This window comes from Bradysia coprophila, unplaced genomic scaffold, assembly GCF_014529535.1.
Source record: "Bradysia coprophila strain Holo2 unplaced genomic scaffold, BU_Bcop_v1 contig_476, whole genome shotgun sequence".
In the NCBI taxonomy this organism is placed as follows: Eukaryota; Metazoa; Arthropoda; class Insecta; order Diptera; family Sciaridae; genus Bradysia; species Bradysia coprophila.
In genome coordinates this window covers 1869110-1891189 of record NW_023503727.1, presented here as the reverse complement: position 1 = coordinate 1891189, position 22080 = coordinate 1869110, and the positions used below count along the sequence as shown (strand labels likewise).

General features: G+C 36.6%; 2 protein-coding genes and 1 long non-coding RNA gene across 14 annotated transcripts in view; all 3 read left to right on the top strand.

Moving 5' to 3' along the window:
• The window catches only part of LOC119082642 (chromatin modification-related protein eaf-1-like), a 269989-nt gene that overhangs the window by 158184 nt on the left and 89725 nt on the right, over positions 1–22080 (top strand). The gene's annotated exons all lie outside the window — the stretch shown is intronic.
• On the top strand, positions 949–4006 carry LOC119082641. The gene is made up of 2 exons (XM_037192210.1): positions 949–962; positions 1028–4006. The coding sequence occupies exon 2, from the start codon at positions 1250–1252 to the stop codon at positions 3941–3943; it is 2694 nt and encodes an 897-aa protein (XP_037048105.1). The 5' UTR covers positions 949–962; positions 1028–1249; the 3' UTR covers positions 3944–4006.
• LOC119082667 lies at positions 11995–21676 on the top strand. The gene is made up of 3 exons (XR_005088680.1): positions 11995–12333; positions 17766–17770; positions 21665–21676. It is a non-coding gene; the product is annotated as an uncharacterized LOC119082667 (long non-coding RNA).

Genomic DNA, 22080 nt, shown 5'->3' with positions numbered 1-22080 from the left:
TCTGGAAAAAAACAGCTTTCCGACTGACGTGATTGACAAACTGGTAAATGAAGTACAACGACAGTACAAGTACTCGAGTTCGCGTGTGCACGACAAAAAAGACAGCTATCCGTTCCTTGATGCCACAAAAATTGTAAGGAAAAGTGGACCAGCGGCGAGCTCGACAATGATTGCACCCAATGACGTGAGCCTGAAAGAAATGACCTACACACCAAAGCCAAAATACCCCAAAAGTGCTCTTGGCTTTGCAGGTGTCACATACATTGATGGTCTGTCCGATGTACTAAAAAGCCAACTGAAACGACATGCACCGGATCTGAAGGTTTCGTTCCGTCCAACAAACAAAGTTTCACAAGTCTTCTCGAACATGAAGGACAAATTGGAAATCGGTCAAAACTCCAATGTGGTCTATTCTATCCGGTGTAAAATATGCGGGAAATCATACATAGGTGAGACATCGCGCCGGCTCTGTGAACGGTGCTCACAACACGCCAAGGACGTTGAAAACAAAGCAAAGAAACCAACTAAGACGGCCCTGGTAGCACACGTAGTGAACACAAAACACGAATTTGACTTCAGCAACGCAAAAATCCTCAAAAAAGTCAGAACTCGTGGCCTACTGAAAATTCATGAGGCGAACCACATCATACTGAACGAAGGTCACACAGTGAACTTCAAGAAGGACGCCAAGCATGTCTCCCCTGTTTTCTACAATCTCATCAAACACAAAATGAGAGACAAAAAAGTCAAACCTTCGGCGCCAAATCAGACAGCCTCCGAAGACACCGCACTAAGTGAACGAACCACCGAATCGGGCGAACATATGTTTAGTGTAATTTGACGTTTCAATTTTTACGTTCACGCAAGTCATTCAGCAATCTGTGATAACATAAAAACAAAAACAAACCGAAAAATCAACAAAAGTTTGAATTTGATGACTGTGATCAAAATTTATTGATAGCGTAAGTTAGAATGTAAGCAAAGTTTATAACGACCGCAGTGTACAGTTTATTGTTCCTATTTATAGCCATGAAGATGACTCAGGCGAGTCGAATGCAAGGCAAACAATAAACACAGCAAACACGAAAAGTTGTTTTGATTCATTTTGGTCGAGGAAAGTGAGCAACACAAGGACTTGAGACCACAACATCTGTCTCAAGTGTCCAATTCCAACCATCCGACCAGCAACACAACACCGAAGAAAATTCCAACCATTCTTCGTACCAAATTTCACTGGTGCATTCACACAATGAGCACCGCCGGAGTTGACACCACAAACTCCAGCAATGAAACCTTTTACTCCTTTGGGAACAACACCATCCAAAGGCAGCATCGCAAAACAAGCGAGAAACTAGCAAAACAGAAAGCACGACTAGTTTTCCTACTGAAATGCAGACGACACAACATAGTTCCGCGATTCATATTAGACCAAGTCAATCGTTTGTTCAAGAAATATTCGAATGCACCGCAAAGTGCCCGCAACCAAGTTGACACAGCGAGGATCAACCTGATGCAAACAATGCTTAACGTAGAAATCACGATGTGTCACCGAGATTTGGATTATCTAAAGAATAAGCTCGAGTCTTTGAGTCAAAGTACCACCGAAGAAACGCTAAGCCTGTCCAAAGACTCGTACGAAATTGAGTTGAAAAGGTCCAACAAAATGGTGTACGAGAAATTCGTGAAGCTACAGCAAACCCAAGAACACACCAAAAACATTCGATTCGATGAAAGTTTCATCAAAAATCTGACGAGCCACACAATTCCAGAGGAGATGAAGCTAGTGTTGAGTTTGGGCCAGAAATTTTCAATCACACCGGAAGAGGATCCTATCATTGATCTAGCCTCAGATATCGAACTGGCCATCAAGAGAGAAGTTCCACTGAATGCTCAACGTGCAGCGAGGGGTGATGCTTTATATTCGCTGGCCAAATTTTCCAAGCAAAACAAAAGGCTCAACCGCATTGACAAATTCCTTCAAAAAGCAATTCGCAAGACCCGAGAGTTCCTACAACAAAATCCTGGCGTAATGATATCAAACAGTGACAAAGGTAACGTCACCATCATCTCCAACAAAGAGGATTACCATCGGAAGATTACTGAACTACTGAGCGATTTGGATTCGTTTACTCCATTGGAAGTTGATCCAACCAAAAAAGTCACCAATTTGGTTAACCGTTGTCTGGATAACTTGTACAAAGCAAACATCATGCAAGCGAAGCTTAAAACGAGCCTGAAGTCTTTCAACGCAATCCAACCAAGATTATTCGCTCAAATTAAATATCACAAACCAGGAAATCCCATACGTTTAATCGTCTCCACCATCAACTCGGCAGCGTACAAATTATCGAGGTTTTTGGCCACCATCCTGCGCAAATCCTTCAAACCGAAATATTCGGTGAAAAACTCACAACAGTTTGTCAAGCTAATGAAGAACATCAAAATCACGGAAGGCAATATTCTGGTTTCTTTCGATGTAGTTAATTGCTTCGGAAACATTCCAACGAAACTTGCTTTGGAGCTAATAGAACGTGACTTCAAGCTCATCGAAGAGCATACACCGATTCCCAAAGAAAAGTTCATGCAATTGTTGGATGTGTGCCTCAACCACGCGAACCATTTCGTATATAACGGAAAACACTACCGGCAAAACAAGGGCATGTTCATGGGGTCGTCGCTCGCACCCATACTGGTCGAAAGAGTAATCGAAGAGTTTGTAGACAGAGCACTGACAGATCTCAAACTCAGCCCGGATTTCTGGTCCACCTACGTCGACGACCACCTCACATCGGTCCCAAGAGACAAAGTTGAAATCCTCAAAAACCAATTGAACTCCTACAATGAAGACGTCCAGTTCACCGTTGAGTTGGAGGACGAACACACAAAATCCATTAATTTTCTGGATCTCACGGTCTACAACCAAGCACCGACCCTGAAAACGAACTGGTATCATAAGGCCATTGCGTCCAACCGGATTCTAAATTTCCACTCGAAGCATCCGAAACAAATGGTAAGGAACGTAGCTAAAGGTTTCCTACGAAGAGTGTTCTCGGTCAGTCACCGGTCCTTCCACAATGCTAACCTAAAAGTTGCCAAAGGAATTCTGGAAAAAAACAGCTTTCCGACTGACGTGATTGACAAACTGGTAAATGAAGTACAACGACAGTACAAGTACTCGAGTTCGCGTGTGCACGACAAAAAAGACAGCTATCCGTTCCTTGATGCCACAAAAATTGTAAGGAAAAGTGGACCAGCGGCGAGCTCGACAATGATTGCACCCAATGACGTGAGCCTGAAAGAAATGACCTACACACCAAAGCCAAAATACCCCAAAAGTGCTCTTGGCTTTGCAGGTGTCACATACATTGATGGTCTGTCCGATGTACTAAAAAGCCAACTGAAACGACATGCACCGGATCTGAAGGTTTCGTTCCGTCCAACAAACAAAGTTTCACAAGTCTTCTCGAACATGAAGGACAAATTGGAAATCGGTCAAAACTCCAATGTGGTCTATTCTATCCGGTGTAAAATATGCGGGAAATCATACATAGGTGAGACATCGCGCCGGCTCTGTGAACGGTGCTCACAACACGCCAAGGACGTTGAAAACAAAGCAAAGAAACCAACTAAGACGGCCCTGGTAGCACACGTAGTGAACACAAAACACGAATTTGACTTCAGCAACGCAAAAATCCTCAAAAAAGTCAGAACTCGTGGCCTACTGAAAATTCATGAGGCGAACCACATCATACTGAACGAAGGTCACACAGTGAACTTCAAGAAGGACGCCAAGCATGTCTCCCCTGTTTTCTACAATCTCATCAAACACAAAATGAGAGACAAAAAAGTCAAACCTTCGGCGCCAAATCAGACAGCCTCCGAAGACACCGCACTAAGTGAACGAACCACCGAATCGGGCGAACATATGTTTAGTGTAATTTGACGTTTCAATTTTTACGTTCACGCAAGTCATTCAGCAATCTGTGATAACATAAAAACAAAAACAAACCGAAAAATCAACAAAAGTTTGAATTTGATGACTGTGATCAAAATTTATTGATAGCGTAAGTTAGAATGTAAGCAAAGTTTATAACGACCGCAGTGTACAGTTTATTGTTCCTATTTATAGCCATGAAGATGACTCAGGCGAGTCGAATGCAAGGCAAACAATAAACACAGCAAACACGAAAAGTTGTTTTGATTCATTTTGGTCGAGGAAAGTGAGCAACACAAGGACTTGAGACCACAACATCTGTCTCAAGTGTCCAAGAATCCAATGTTGAGGTTGGATGAGGTTTAATGAAATTATTTGCAGTTCTCATTATATTTTGAATGCTGAAACGATTATATTTTCTGTTGAGCTTCTATAAATGGTAAAGGATGTCACGATGTAAATCTTGTCCTTCGTTTGTTTAAACTACCAGCGTGCAGTGTTTTACTGTATTAGGTCTGCATTAGCCTCTTAATTTTCCATAGAGATTTTATCCAGTAGATGAGAAGTTTCTCTGTTATTCCCTTGACTGAAAGTCAGGGTCTTATGAAAGAAAATACCCTTAAATGTCCGTAACGCTAAGTTCACTTTGATATTTTGAAAATGTTTTACATTGGGAAAAAACGTTAAATACAGAAAACATCCGTACACTTGTGGACTCGATAACTTGAGTAATTCTTTACCAATTTTCAAAATTTTGGTTTTAATCGACGGAGAATGAAAATCATGAGGTTAGGTTCGTAGATGGGCAATGTTGGAGTAATGAGATGGGAGTAATTCTCCAGAGAATTTTATTCCTTGTTACCGCTATAACTTCCCTAATTCTTATCAGATTTACAAATTTTTTGTCTTAATCGACGAAGATTGAAACTCTTGAGGCTGAGTTTGCAGATGGATTATATTCGAACAACGAGATGGGAGAAATTCTACACAGACGCTTTTTCTTCTTACCGCGAGGTAACTTGAGTAATTTTTACCCGATTTTCAAATTTTTTGTTTTAATTCTCAGAGGCTTCAAAAATCAATTTCGTCCAGTAGCGTAATTCATGTGGTTAAACTCGAACATTGGAATTTAATCGGACTAGTAATCTGGGATATACGAAAATTTTTGCGTGAAATCGTATTCTTAAAAGATTTTTTTTCGTTCCTAAAATGTTTGAACGAGTGTGAACTTTGCGGCCAGAGCGAAGCGAGGACCGTAATTCACACAAGTTTCATTTTTTCAATCTTTTGATCTATTACTTCATTTGATCAAAGATTTTCAAATATTGATTTCAGAAATCTTTTACTTCATTTGTTTTGAACATGCTTTTTGCTATATAAGACCTCATCAGTCAGAGCTTGTCGTTTATTCTTGCTGTCGTTGTCGATAACAGATGACAGCCGTCTGTAACAGAAATTATAGAAAAAAATTGCCAGACAAGGGACCTGACCCACCCAGGAGGTGGGGCCTAGCCATTTAGTAGGCAATGTTTTGACAATCGATTAGAAGAAGGGAACTATAAGAAAAATGAGATTTGTAATTTTTACTGCTATTGGCACAAGTCGATCTATTTTCGATTGATAGTCCCAAATTGGTTTTACTCACATCGCAAATTTCTTAAGTAATAAGTAAAAAAGTGACTTCAATTTTATCTTATAATTCGCTAGTGTGACACGTCCCCTTTCTGTATTTCTACTATTCATATGTGAGTCACATAATGTGACCAGACAACTTGCGTCTAGATTTACGATAATATTGCCAATCGACTCCCAGGAAAAACTAAAGAAAATGGAAATTCATGGGACACATCATTGTCTAGTTGGTTCCCCCTCGTCATAAAGCTCAGCACATTTTGTTCATAAATATTTTGAAAAGGGCAAATCAATTACAAAAACATATAATTCCAATGACATGTTCCATACATGCGCTATATAAACGCCACCACATTATGTGCCGAATTTAGATTTAAATTTCTTTACCACATAAAATGGTAAATTTTGAAAACGGTGAGCTTGATTGATGGAAACTCACGGAAATTGACAGATTTATTACTAATTCTGGTGTCGGAACGACAAGGTATCGCAAGAAAAAGTCATTTTCCGATTATTATGTTTGTTCACCACACAGCTCATCTGGAAATTCTCCAATTTTAAATGGCAGAAACGACAACAATACAACCAAATCTGTACCTCTACACTTTACAAATTCAAATTTATACGTCGGGTATAAATAACATTATGTTGTCAGTCCGCAGATAAATTCTCTTCTCATTTACAATTAATGATCCACTCATTATTCAAATAACCTTTATTTACCATTCATTCCCTCCATTATTGCTTGCCGTATCAAAAGAAACTTCATTAAAATTAAACAATTTTGTCAACCGAGTCATTTAATTATTTTGAAAAAGAATAAATATAGACACTTCCCGATCTCCCCCTTTCATTGTCTTTCGTCTACCTACATTACCATTTCTCCCGTTTTGTCTGTTTTTTCTATTTTCGCAAAATGATTTTTTTTTGTGCATATACTCTTTTTGTTGTAACATAGGCTTATTTTACGCTACAATATGATCCTTCCTTGCGGATGCTAATGTACTATATAAGACTTAATTGCATGTAAAACAAAGCTTGAAAATTCTTCGGTCATAAAACTAAGTTTTTCAACAAGCTGGTAAAATGAGACAATGCTAGTGTACTGTCTTGCTGGCTGTGCTGTACACATCGTTGAAATAAAGAAGAAAAAACTTTTTTTTTCTCCCCGTAAAATCATCGCATTTCCATAATGCCCTACATAATACCATCATAAGTTTACATCAGCCCCATCAATACCCTCAAAGAGTTTTCCATTCTCTTTGTTTTTATATTTTATTCGTCATCGTATCGCTGGAAACTTATACGCCTGTATACACAGCACACACATATAGCAATCTGAGTCAAATCTATCCTCAAACCACAATGATGTTCGGCAGAATTCCAACAAAAGACCACATCACAAGGGGTTGTTTTATTTTATTAAAAAAAAACACAACGAGAACAACTCCGCGAGTAAACAGACTTCATAGTAATATTGTCGCTGTAACGTTGTATTATCATACCGAGGGGTAACTCACAACTGCCTACAAAAGTCTTATCAAATGTTAATTTAAACTGACAGTATTGCATCGAAAGTGGGTTAACACGTTGCCGGTTATTGTGACTTGTCAACTTTAGGCACACCGGAAAGTGCTAAGAGAGTCAATTAGATCGACTTCTAACACTCCGAGTTAGGAGTTCGAAATTACGAATAGCTTAGAGTCAGGCCATCTGTTATCGACCCAGCGATTGATGAATGTAAACGATAAGCTCTGACTGGTGTTTTGTAGCACATTCTGCGAAATGAAGTAAAAGATTTTGTGTCAAAGTTAAGGCGATAATTTTAACAGAAGAAGTAGCAGATTCAATGTTGTACTGCTGGTCGTTTGTAAATGGTTAAAACATTATCAATTAACACGTAGGGGATAATTCTCGAGCAGGCACTTCAGGCACACCGGAAAGTGCTAAAGGAGTCGAGGAATACATCCAAATAAATTTCTAAAAATTTGACTTTTGATTTAAAAAAATTTATTTGGAGGTTATTCCTCGACTCCTTTAGCACTTTCCGGTGTGCCTGAAGTGCCTGCTCGAGAATTATCCCCTACGTGTTAATTGATAATGTTTTAACCATTTACAAACGACCAGCGGTATAACATTGAATCTGCTACTTCTTCTGTTAAAATTGTCGCCTTATCTTTGACACAAAATCTTTTACTTCATTTCGCAGAATGTGCTACAAAACACCAGTCAGAGCTTATCGTTTACATTCGTCGACCGCCGGCTCGATAACAGATGGCCTGACTCTAAGCTATTCGTAATTTCGAACTCCCAACTCGGAGTGTTAGAAGTCGATCTAATTGTACAGTTATAGGTCATACTCTAGTACGTGACCCCTTGTTATAGGCATAAAATTGGTGGTCTTCCCTTCGTATTACATGATGCGAATCTGAATTATAGCGCACGAAATTTTCGGTGCTGGAAAATTTGTGTGAAATTTCGTTTCGTTCTTTTTCTCGCTCCGTTGTACCATTTTTCTATTTGAATTACAGCATAACAACTAAGAATATAATGAACGACTTGGCATAAAAAAGCTGCCTACACTTCCCCATCGCATTATGTGTTGAACAGTCTTTGCAATGGATGTATTGTATAGATACTAATACATGCATATATATCTATCTCACTAGCGCCTTCTATATATATATATAAATAGACAGCAACCGTCAGCGGTAGTACTTTAATTTTCACACAGCAGCCAAGCACTTCCAGTCAACAACATTCATAGGAACAAATAAAAAAGAGCGCGGAAATGAACTAATTTAAAGGCTTTTTGTGTTTTGTGTTATAATATTTTCTCATTTTCGTCGTTTCCACGTTGTGTACTTTTTTGCTTTCGATTTTTTTTTCCACATTTCGCGGTGTCGGTTATGATATGCCGTTTTATACAACAACGAAAAATGGTGTGCGTTTTGTTCGAATTTGAGACGACTTCTGGCTGATGGTATGTGCGGTTATATTCACGAAATTGTTCAAACTTTGCGGCTATGTATTACATTAAATAGATTAAAGTAACATTATTGCTATATAGCTGTTGTGTATGCGAGGATGTTCGAGCAGATTTTAAAATTAGTTGGAAAATGAACAGCTTTTCCTCTTTTAATTTAATTTTTTTTTTGCGTTTAGAATGCGAGGATAAAAGAAAGAATTTATAGAAATATGGTGGTGGATAATGGGGTTGTGGTTAATGGGAATCTGTTGAGTCCACTAGAATTAATTAGGCCGTTTGGCTTTGTTGTAATTAAGAAATTCCATCGTTTTTCGTTCTGTGCCTTTTTTCATGTCATGTCACTGTCCAACGCAAGTGGACTCGTACAAGGTATGAGCGGTGCACGTATCATTGCATAACTATTTCATAAATATCCAGTCCATGGAAGGAGACGAGACAGCTTGATATAAGCTTTTGTTCACATTTTTATGGTTCTAAACAGAATAGAACAGTTTTAGGACACAAGTTAATCAAAAGTCTCACGTCTCCTCTCTCTGAATTAAGAGTGATATCGCCAAAACTTGAACCAATTTTGGGGAAAATCAATACTTAGGTTCGGCGATCCGGGCGAGCTATAGCGCGTTGGATTCGTCTTTCAATTCTAGACAATACGTATCTTTTCCTTTTTGCTATTAATTGTGTACTTTTGGTGTAAATTGGTAAAATGCAGGCACATGTCATAGGGTAGGGAAAACACTTTTTTAGTATTAACTCGAGGTAGACGATTTTTTAAAAGTTGAAATGTTGTGCGAATGTGCGCCTCTAAAAGACCTATCATTAGAGTATAGGCACGAGTCGGTGCCACTGTACGTTCGGGAGTAAACAATGAAAGTATGGTCGATTTTCGCACAGTACTGCTGGCCTGCAACAGAACATTTCCGTGAAACCGACTATGGGGTGTTGTAGCTGGACACACTCACTATCATCCCACGTAAACTAAACCTCAGAAAAATTGTGTTGCATTCCAGGAAGTTGCACGAAGTAAAGAGTTGCCCAAACTTAACCAATTTTTTCATAGTTTCGAGTTCAACGAACGGCGTTAAAGTCTGATTGTGATCAAAAATTATCCTTAAGTTATGCTATTTGCATTTAGTGATCATATCATGAGGCCAGGAACGAACAATGCCATTATTCTTTGTCTATACATACCAGAGTGGTTTTTTTTCGTATGTCTGAAAATTTCAATTTCAAACCGCCTCAAAATATGGTATTAATTAGCTGATTCCAAAAATATGTTTTTTCTAATTTTTGGAATCATTTTAGTGATCCGGAAAAATCGTCAAAGTTTGTATGGAAATATATGGGAAAATTTTTTTTACATACAAACTTTGACGATTTTTCCGGATCACTAAAATGATTCCAAAAATTAGAAAAAACATATTTTTGGAATCAGCTAATTAATACCATATTTTGAGGCGGTTTAAAATTGAAATTTTTAGACATACGGAAAAAAACCACTCTGGTATGTATAGACAAAGATTAATGGCATTGTTCGTTCCTGGCCTCATGATATGATCACTAAATGCAAATAGCATAACTTAAGGATAATTTTTGATCACAATCAGACTTTAACGCCGTTCGTTGAACTCGAAACTATGAAAAAATTGGTTAAGTTTGGGCAACTCTTTACTTCGTGCAACTTCCTGGAATGCAACACAATTTTTCTGAGGTTTAGTTTACGTGGGATGATAGTGAGTGTGTCCAGCTACAACACCCCATAGTCGGTTTCACGGAAATGTTCTGTTGCAGGCCAGCAGTACTGTGCGAAAATCGACCATACTTTCATTGTTTACTCCCGAACGTACAGTGGCACCGACTCGTGCCTATACTCTAATGATAGGTCTTTTAGAGGCGCACATTCGCACAACATTTCAACTTTTAAAAAATCGTCTACCTCGAGTTAATACTAAAAAAGTGTTTTCCCTACCCTATGACATGTGCCTGCATTTTACCAATTTACACCAAAAGTACACAATTAATAGCAAAAAGGAAAAGATACGTATTGTCTAGAATTGAAAGACGAATCCAACGCGCTATAGCTCGCCCGGATCGCCGAACCCTTGTTTTCAAATTGGTTCAAGTTTTGGCGATATCACTCTTAACTGAATGAATCATGCATCTGTAAAACAACCTCTCTCGAACAAAACAAAAAAAGTTAAATTAAAATGGAAATTCACCTGCACTGCACAGATCCTTTCATTTCGGTATATATTCGGTGGAAAGGCAAAAAGAAACCTGACCGGTTTTTTTTTGGTCACACCAGGGTATACGGTAGCATGAATAAGACTTCATTACAAATTAGTTCCAGATTTTTTCACATTTTGTCATTTTAAAGCAACGAAGAAAAATCATTGAACCAAAAAAACATCCATTTAGATGCACATTCACGCCATCTACGTATTATAAAAATGTAAATTTTCGTCTCTTGCTTGAAACAGACAACTCTTCTAAAAACGAACGACAACAACAACAAAAAAGCGCACACACGAAAATAACACTAACAAACTATGGAAAAATATTTGCTTCATTCTCCTTGATATATTTGAAAAACAAATTTTCGCTCGCGCGAATCTTCACTATGTCTCTTCAATGGTTTTCCATGTCCTCGTTTTTTATGTTCGTTACTGATATGTTCTCATACATATATAGATAGATAGATACACTAGACGTGCATGCTGCGTGTTCATAGTGGCTTTTTTTCTTCTCAGTGTCTGGATTGCTGATTCGTGCAGTGCATACAAAATGGTACATCTAACGTCAGTAGTGTCTCCCTCGAAAAGTTTCATTTTATTACGTGATTTTCCGAAAAAAACATCTTTTTGTCTTTTATGTGTGCACACAGCTTTATAAAAGAAAATTCTTGTTTGAACACATCATGTGTACCCAGGACGTTACCGTTGCAACAAGACCGATGGCAAATGACAAAAATGAAAATATTTATAAATCACTGATAGTGCAAAGAAGCACACACACAAAAAAAATCGTTTTTACATTATTGCGATAAGCCAAAATGATTGAACGTCAGAACACTCGTCGTGCATAAAAGTTAATTTTATGCAAAAAAAATCAACTGACGTCTGGAATAAAAGGAGATCCACTTTAAATGCAAACGGGAATGTGAATCCTTTTATAACGTTCTTGAAAATATTTTCTTATTCCGTAGCACCACGAGTCGCACTACAACTTTTCCAAACGACAAAAGATTGTGGTAGCAATAAAATAGTTTAATCTGTTACTTTATTTGTTCAATGTATAGTTTCATGTTTGTTGCAAAATCTATTACTTCATTAGTTTAATCATGCGTTTTGATATAAGTCGACTCATACGAGCTCATCGTTTATCTTTGCTGTCGCTGATGTTAGCAGATGATTACACTACATCGCTTATGACTTAGCAGTAAGCCTTGTCCAGACCATGTGCATATCAGTTCGTACGCTTTTAGACTGAATCAAATCAAGCGATACCGCCAATACAACACCAAAATAAGTCGTAATTGCAGGATAATAGGCTGCAATAGGAACACATTTTGCTGGAAACTTTGAGTTTTTGGTTATTGCAATATAGAGAACTCTATGACCGGTAAATTGCACTCACACAAACGATCGTCATGGACGATATTAACGTTTGTATATTTCAGCATTCGAAAGGCTAACCACACCTTCTGTGTATTAAAGCTCACCAACTTATTTCAACAGCTCGAATGGAAAGAATGTGAGAATTGACTCTCTTCTCGAAATCCGTCTGTTTTTAGGATGGTAGCTACGCAAGATGTATTGAATTATCGAAATTATCACGGAAACTCTTTCATTGCATATATCTGTCATGCACAAATGTTAGCAATAGAGTAAGGAATTCGTTTCACATTATTCGTTCGTCAAGCGAGTCTCCACCGTTTCTTATAAAAGTTGGCAAGCGTGTTTTTTTGCGAGTTGGTACTCGTGCATTGGACATCTATGAAAGCCCGTGCTTCCACACATAGAAAAAAGATTACGTCTGACACGTATAAAGTGTGGTAAGGAAGTTATACGCCAGACACGTATGCGTGCTAACGTACGACAAGTATTGTTATACATACGTCTTGTATAAAATACGAGTGGCATGTTTCTTACCTTAGTCATCGTATATTATACAGTGACTATGTATGGAAATACATGTCGTGTGTAAGTACGCATACGTGACTGGTGTATAATTACCTTACCACACTTTCTAATGAACACATAGCGAGCTAACCATAATCTATTCACTTTCTGAATTTCTAAGAAATTCTTGGAACAACCACCACCAGCGTTCCAATTTCATCTGTAACTGAATCCCAAAAATGACCGAGTCAATCAAACCTAATGTACTGACAATTTTCGTTTTGTTTTTTTTTACAAAAATTGCATTAACAGTCATAAAATGAACATTAACTAAAAATGTACAAAGTATTAACATCCCTAGGTCATCGATCATCCATGGCAAATAAAACAAGCACACCAAACTAATTGAAATTTTATACAGCCCCGAGGCATTTCCTGCAAATCATAAAAAAAATTTGCTACCCCATCATATGGCATATGCAGAATATGTACACACACCGAAAAAATGCATACAATTATGTCGTAGTTACAATTGTACCATCATGACAATGTAATGCAATGACTGAAAATGTGTTGTATATGGATCGTGGAAAATCATATGCTAGATGGAAATAGTTGAAATTGAAAAAAAAAAGATTGAATAAAACAAATGAAAATACCTACGAAAAACAAACCGCTCCGCATTTATATATAACAGAAATTGTGTACAATTTTCCAAACATTTTTTTTTTTTCATCTCCACTGTAATAATGCCAGAGTAATGTCCTGAATGCAAACATACTAAATGTTTTACGAAGATAAATTGCGGGAATAGAAGAGCACAACGATTGTATACGTATAGATTGGGATATTGCTGCTTTTGCCATATGCTCAGGAATTCAGTTTTAAAAGTTATAGAAAAATGTTGGTAATAATAATCGTGCACTTGGACTAAAGCCTGAATGGAGAATATGTATCCGAGCAAAGTTTTCAATTTTCAACCAATTTCCTATATAATAGAACTGTAAATTGGTTTGCATTGCTGCGCTTGGTCCCCATCGGCTTTCCTCCTCTCCCCATCAATATATATATATTTACGTAGACATAATATGTATAAAACAAACAAACGATGAATACATCTCCATATATAACTACATCGTTCGGTTTATATCCTTTTCCAATGATCTCTGGGAAACTTCATCAATATAGTTTGATATATCTTTATTTTCACCGGTATGTGCCATGTGGATTGTACTTATACCTCCTTTCCATACGTAAAATTTATATCCATTGACGATGTTACTATAATTAGAAAACAACACGGCAATATTCCTATGTAAATGCAGAACTTATAATATTGTTGTGTTGTGGAGGAGAGATATATATTTTCCTTAAATTGAGAATGAAATCAACTAGGTGTCGAGGGGTTTTTGATGATATAAACGTAAGGTTCAAGTATACCACAACTAGTTTATAAAGTGTTTCTTAGACAACTATTTGGGGTATATAATTGTGAAAGTTTTTAGTGGAATGCTTACGGGTTCAGTAATTTTATATAAGCATTTCATTCTCCGCAAAGTGCTTTAAACAATGGCATGGAATTGAAGTCTAAGAAAAGTATTTAAGAGCTCCTTTATTATTTTTTAGTTGAATTTGGAACGGTGTTTATTATTCTCAAAATAAATACCGTTAACGGTTTTGTTAACTCTTAAAACAATGAACGTCGTCTTGTGCCAAAGTTTTCGTTCGAAATTATCAGAATTAGTTTTCGTGTCTTCGACCGTCTTTCTGATCAGCATCTGTGCAACGGTATTCAGCCTTTCGGTAACGGTAGACGTGTATCACGATGCAATTAATAAATCTGTTACTCCATTTGTTCAATGTATCATTTAGAGGGATTCTTTTGAAAAACAGCCTACCGAAATCGGACGCATTTTCTATTGGAATTTTTTATATGTGCCTAGAAAGGACTTCGACCCTAGAAGCCAAAACCACTTTCAAAAAAATTCTTCGAAGTTTGTGTGGCTGGTCAAAGGTGAGCAAAAACCGAAAAATTGCAATTTTCTTACAAAAATTGCACCAGTTACACGAGCCGTACAGGGTCATGTGGGGTGTCATTAGAAAGGTAATCACTTGTACTATTGAGGCGAATAGGGTCTTATTGTGTTTAGAATTCATCCACACTGAAATATGTGCAGTTGAAGTTTTCAACCGAAAACTTGCACTTTTCTTACTGAAATTTCTCGAGGTACACAAAATGTACATGGTCGTGTGGGGTATCATTTGAAAGGTAATTTTATGTGCTTTTGAGCCAAATAGAGACTAATGTGGTTTGGATGTATCTATGATGAAATATGGACACTTAAACATTTAAACTTCTTTTTCATCGCATATGTATCCAAACCACATTAGTCTCTATTTGGCTCAAAAGCACATAAAATTACCTTTCAAATGATACCCCACACGACCATGTACATTTTGTGTACCTCGAGAAATTTCAGTAAGAACAGTGTACGTCTTCGGTTAAAAACTTTATCTGCACATATTTGAGTGTGGATGAATTCTAAACCCAATAAGACCCTATTCGGCTCAATAGTACATGTGATTACCTTTCTAATGACACCCCACACGACCCTGTACGGCTCGTGTAACTGGAGCAATTTTTGTAAGAAAATTGCAACTTTTCGGTTTTTGCTCACCTTTGACCAGCCACACAAACTTCGGAGAATTTTCTTGAAAGTGGTTTTGGCCACTAGGGTCGAAGTCCTTTCTAGGCACATATAAAAAATTCCAATAGAAAATGCGTCCGATTTCGGTAGGCTGTTTTTCAAAAGAATCCCTCTTAATGTTTGTAACAAAATCTATTACTTCAATCGTTTTGACATACATTTCGCTATATAAGACCACATTACCGGGAGGTCATCACTCAATTTGTGGTTGCTGTCGACAACAGATGATTAAAGAAAATTCTTTAAATTTCTCTGTCGACTACTTCTATTGCGTTGCGTATAAGCTTTCTTGCAGAATAGCTCTGACTTCGTCGAGTAAAGGGCTCCTATTTCTGTGGTATTTTTCCTTACTTTTTTTTCCACTGTTATTATGCCTCTGGGCTGCATAGAGACACGAACTCATGTAACCACATCCAATAAATGTGAAATAATCTCAACTCGAGCCAACTTGATTTTCATTAATCAAATTATCTTTGAATCATTCAAGTGTGTGCCTATCCACCAAACCAACACTTCACGAGTGATGATGTGAACAACGTAATGGCATTTGTAACAACAAGACGGCAGAATGAAGAGGAATAAGGGAAAAAAAATGTAGAAAGCGCTCAAAACCTCTTCAATAAATTATTCCCAAAGAGTGCAAAAACCACTTGGTCATACAATTACTTAGAAAAATAAAATTACATGAAACATCACATTCCTTGCTTCCGTTCGTACACAAAGCTTGTTCATAACATTAAATGCCATGGAAGATGAAACTGTGTTTGTTGCCATCCATTCAGTGGGAGTACCTTCCACACAAAGAGTTGTAATGTCTACATCTATTATATACACAAGGTACTTGTAATATTCCCGATCATCACTTATCCAAACAGATTTTGTCTTCCTCCCTGCTATACACTTTTGTGTACACATCATATTACATTTTGTACAACCGACTATTACACGTACTGATGTAAACGTCGAAAGAAAATCCTTATTCATGTTTTTATTCCGATGGAAAATACGGATGAATAAGAAACGAGTTTAGTCGATTTTCCTTTCTTTTCTGTTAGAGAATGGGCCACCTCATGAATTTTCTACTATGAAATTTTTCTTCTTCCTTTTTCGGGTGTATTATATCATCTTATATCTGTATCGAAACCGGCATGGTATATATGTACACAGACAAAAATTGGTAAATTTTATTACATTTCCTAAGAGTGCAATAAATTCACTTGTCCGTTCGGAAAGACTAAAAAAAAGGTACATATAACTACCATGGTCTTGTGTATAGCGAAATTTCAGTTTTTCTTATTGCTCAACAGTAAAACTATACTTGAGATAAGAATTTCCTTATTCGCTTCTTATACAGCAAACGAATTTGTTCAATGAATTTCTTCGTATTTTTCTTCGAATAAAATATGGGTAAAAATGGACATAAGCAAAAAAAAACAAACGTACAGCACACAACACAACCGTAAAACTGAGAAATTGAATTTATTAATAATTTACCATACGTTTTTGGCGCATATATAGAGAGCAGTGAGTGAATATTTATAAGAAATACCGTCCGGTTTGTGTATACATACGTTTATTTCAGGGTGTTATTGTCAATGAATTACTTAGTCAATTTTTCATTTCCTTCCGCCGAACCGTCCGTTCATTTTTATTTGATGGTCATTCTGTTTATTCATTGGTTTTCCCAATTTATTTTGACTACCGTCAACAAAACAGATGAATAGTATCGTGTACAAAGCGATATGTGTTTTGTGTTTGTCACAATCTATTTGATGTGTCCCATAACGTTAAACGTCTTCATCGCAACTTGCTCAACTTGCGCAACTCAAATGAACACTGACATAAATTGAAAAATTTTGTTCGCAAAAAATATAGGGCTACTAGATTATTCAGGTCCCTAGTCAAATCAGCGCTCCTGCCTGGTTAACTTTACTCTGTCGTGGATCTATTACTTCCATCGATCAAATTATTTTTAAACTGTTGATTCCAAATCTGGTCCTTCAATTTTTTTAACATGCATTTTACTATATAAATGACAATATTACAAAGATCTTGCCATTATTTTTGTCGTCGTTATCGATAACAGATGAATAGCCGACAGGTTCTTTGCTTTCAATTTCATGAGCACCAATGGCATAATGTGCCTCTAGGAAATATCTTTTGTCCGTCTTAATGATGTAAGTTTCATTTATAATTACCCACCCATTGACAAAGTTTTGAATCATTTTACCCATTTGAATGAACGAACTAATATTGACAAATGCATTTGAATTGAAAAAGCTGAAAAGTAAGTTTCAAACGAGTATTCCACCCGTGTGTGGACTCTGTAACTGTTGTCAAGTCAATGCCCGAGTCTCTTGAACTAATAACAAAAGTGGTCATAGTATAGGTTTGAAATTTCATCGAACAATTTGCAATAGAAGCTCGTCGAACTAAATCCACAATTAAAATGCACTTATAAGCGATCATCCTACCGACATCATTCAACAAAATTTATTCTCAGAATTTGTAATCTCTGTTTGAAATGGTAACATAATTTTATGTTTCAAAAACACATTACAGCATTCCAACAGGTTGGTACAGCGTTCCGTTGAAATAATTTGTGTTCTATCAACATCAACAGTGAACAGACAGTAAACGAATGTTCCCAGTGTTAAATGATGGAAAATCGATAACTTTGATCACCCACTAAATGTCCTTGAAGAACAGCAGAAAGAAATATAATGTCTAATCCAAGGACACAAAAATGTCTTCGAATTCGTTCCAAAAAATTTTTTTATGAAGAAACACTAGCTCGTGTTAGTCGTATATTTTCTATGGAACAACGAGCACTTAAACAGAAAATATGACGCAAAGGCATACGAAAATAAACTTATTATATTCTCAAGTTTTCCTTTTATTTCTCTTTACGTAACGATACTTTTCTTCTTTTTATTTATTTATTTATTTTTTGTCGTCGCTCTTCTTCTTCTACTGTAGTCTCATTCGGATTTCTTCCGTCAAGTTTTTCCGTCGTCGTTTTCGGTTAAGAGATTTTCTGGCGCCATGCGAACAATTTTATTGCGTTACATACGGAACCAAATTTATGTAGTAGAGATATCTTTCGTCTATCAATACCGCACTCCAAACATATTATTATTGCAATGTCGAACGTAATAAAAGGAAGTCAGTTTCGAGTTCGATTTATTGTATTATATGACTAATAAAGATAGAAATTTATTTGATCGTTTTTGATTATCTGTAATATGTGGTGTTATGTCGCATAAATATATTTTGTTGTTGTTGAAGGATTTCCAGGAACTGAATGTACGCATATTTACGAAAATGAATTTTATGACGACCTTTTTTCATGACAACGTTTGAATAATATTAAAGTGACGACAGATAAAAAGAAAAATTTATTCTTCAATTGATTGGGATTCGCATCATACTAAACAAATAGGCGAAAACAATGTTTATGGATTGCCGATAAGCTGGGCATATAAAGTCCTTACTGATGAAGAATAAAACATTTTTATTGGTCGAACGAAATTCAGCGAGGAAAGTAATTTCAATCTTCTAACTGCTGTGTAACATTGGTCTCAGAATGGGTTTTGGGGAACATATCATTTTACGATTAAAAAAAAGCTAAAATTTTATCGTTTTTGCTTTCTTTCCTTTGGATTATAATTTACACTTACACAAGGAAGGCTCCACTCGTACCGAAATCGGTCCTAAAACTTTCTCATTTGTCTGATGTTCTATTTGAACGAATTACATCGCTTTTTTGAATCGTGAAAATCGTCCAAACTAAGGAGAATATTTTTTATCACTCAATCTGGCTAGTCGTTATCCGATTGTTCGTTTAAATCCTGCTGGTCGGCTCGCAACCTTTTACTCCATCACGTGGACTTAATTTCCAGCCAATCGATTATTACTGCCCCCTGCTCAAATAAACATTTGTCTCGTCGTTAGCAAATGTGGAAGCCTTTTACCGTTGCATGCAATGCACGAAAACCACATGCATTCAATTTAGGACGGAGGGTTAGAAACACAACAACAACAAAAAAACGTTATGAACCTCTAAAGGTGAAAATATCACATAAAAAGCGTCTGCGAAATAAAACGTATCAACTATAAAGACTTGTATCGCCCGGTATGTATACCTATCACAAAATGCAAACATTAAAGACGAAAAATAGATGAGGTTGTAAACATATTGCAAAACGTAATGTGCTGCTGCATTGTGCATACATGTACGGTTATATAGCGCGGGGCAACTCGTTCGGAATACATGGCTCGTTTTACTACCAGTGCCATACATTCTGCCACTGGTAATAGCGGTGATATACCAAAATATAGCTCAGCAATTTCTTTTAATTGCCGTGTTATTTGTCTGGACGCATTGCACATATCAAGTTTATGGTATTCGGTTATGTATAGAATTACACACATAGAGTCTCGGTTCGGTTAGGTCGCCAAGGCATATTTGAACACTAAAACACTTTTTAGTCGATGCAAAAACAAAACGTTTTTTTTTGTTTTGTCGCGACAAAAACACAGAAAATATTTCGACACAACTGTGACACTCCGCTACTATAAGTACTAGAATCAATGTTTGCTGTGTTCACTTCGGCAGTAAAATATTTTCATTCAAAAAAGTGTCGGACATTTAAAAACAATCATCAAACGGTTGACAAAGGGTAGCGTATACATTTAATAATGTTCATCGACCATTTTTTAAAGCTTTACGAGAGCTCAGCGGACATTCTCTCAACGATGGGAGAGCATCTATTAAAAATTTAGCCTCTCGTAAGACTGCGCTGAGCGTAAATAAATGTTCGTTCCTCTTTAGTAAGCTAAGAAGACTTCGCGAAGTCTAATTATGCCATTATGCCACCTCATTGAATAAAAATATCGGGCTGAGGTCGAATAATTCTCCGCTGAGCTCTAATAATTCTTCGCTGAGCTTTAACAAACCTCCGCTGAGCTCCGGACACTCAGCGGAGATCTACCACAGCTAAATGGAGTTTTATTAAATCATAGCGAACACTTACTAGGTATCCGCTGATGCTTATTGAGTGTTCGCTTAGCTTCATTGCCTTACTACAACGTGCTAAGGCCTGACGGACTCTTACTGAAGCCTAGCGGAAAATTATTAGAACTCATTAGAGGTTTGTTAAAGCTCAGCGGAGAATTATTAGAGCTCAGCGGAGGTTTGTTAAAGCTCAGCGGAGAATTATTCGACCTCAGCCGATATTTTTGTTCGAAGATATGGCATAATTAGACTCAGCGAAGTCTTGTTAGCTTACTAAAGAAGTGGGAGAGGTTACAATTTTAATAAATGTCTACCATCGTTGAAGTGTCGGCGACTTTTTTAAATGAAAATATTTTACCGCCGAAGTGAACACAGCAAACATTCATTCTAGTCCTTATAATGGCGGAGTGTCACAGTTGTGTCGAAATATTTTCTGTGTTTTTGTCGCGACAAAACAAAAAAAAAACTTTTTGTTTTTGCATCGAGTAAAAAGTGTTTTAGTGTTCAAATATGCCTTGGCGACCTAAAGAGACTATGCCCGAATACAATGGAAAGCATAAGAGGTTTCTTTGAATTTTTTCGGTGAATTTTTGTGATAAAATTTTCCATAAATTTTCGAGAAACTGTCCTGTCATTTCCCAATGACGGACCTTTTAAAGTATGGTTTTACTTATAATAGTAACTCAATGATTAGTTGGTTAAATAGATTAGTTGGTTAAAAATATATTCTAATGTTTGATGCAAAATCTTTTACTTCTTTTGTTGTAACTTGCCTTTTAAAAACCAATTTCAATATTTTGTTCAAGTTCAATTTTCACATTAATTTCTTGTCGAATCGATCGTCCATTTCAACAGCTAATGTGATGTAAGCCTCAAGACAAACGACAAAACCCTCTAATAAATCATATATAAATCCCGGCCCCCCAAGAAAACAAACCCAACAAAACAATAATTTTGAATAATTAGATTTTATTTTCTTTTTCACAATTCAATGAAGTAATAATATTTATGGGATCTACTGATTCTGATTTTATGTTATTCAATAAAACAGTGATTGCACAATATTTTGTCTGTATAAGAAACCCGAAAATGTATAAATTCCACATCTCTGTGCTGTGTGTATAACCACCCTAAAAATAAATTTTCTTCAGCCGGGAAAAAGAGGCATCCACAAAAAAAAAACAATAACAAAATCGAAACAACAACAAATATTGTAGCGAAGAAAAAAAGAGAAAAAGAAAATATTTTTCCCCATTAGATTATCAGTTTTATATCATTAGTTCGCCTCATTTATTTTGCGTTCATTTCTCTCCTCTTTTTTTTCTGCTTTGGCCCGTTTTCAATAATATTTTATTTATTTTCGACTTTTTTTTTAATATTTGATGTGATACACATCTTTTTTTTTGCCCGAATAGAGGAAGCTAAAATGAAAACTATATTGTGCGTATACTTCAGGCTATGCTATACATATACACATACGGAATATTATATCCATTCGGATATAATGTAAGGTACAAAATAAGCTTTTGAGGGGTGAATTGAATCGAATGATTTCGATGAGTCATAGTATTCAATATTTTTTACTTAGCCAACACACTTTTCGGTCTCTAAGGAAATTTGCGAAAAACCCTTACTCATTCGCCTATTTATATATATACGGCAATTGAACTAAGTGCGGTTGT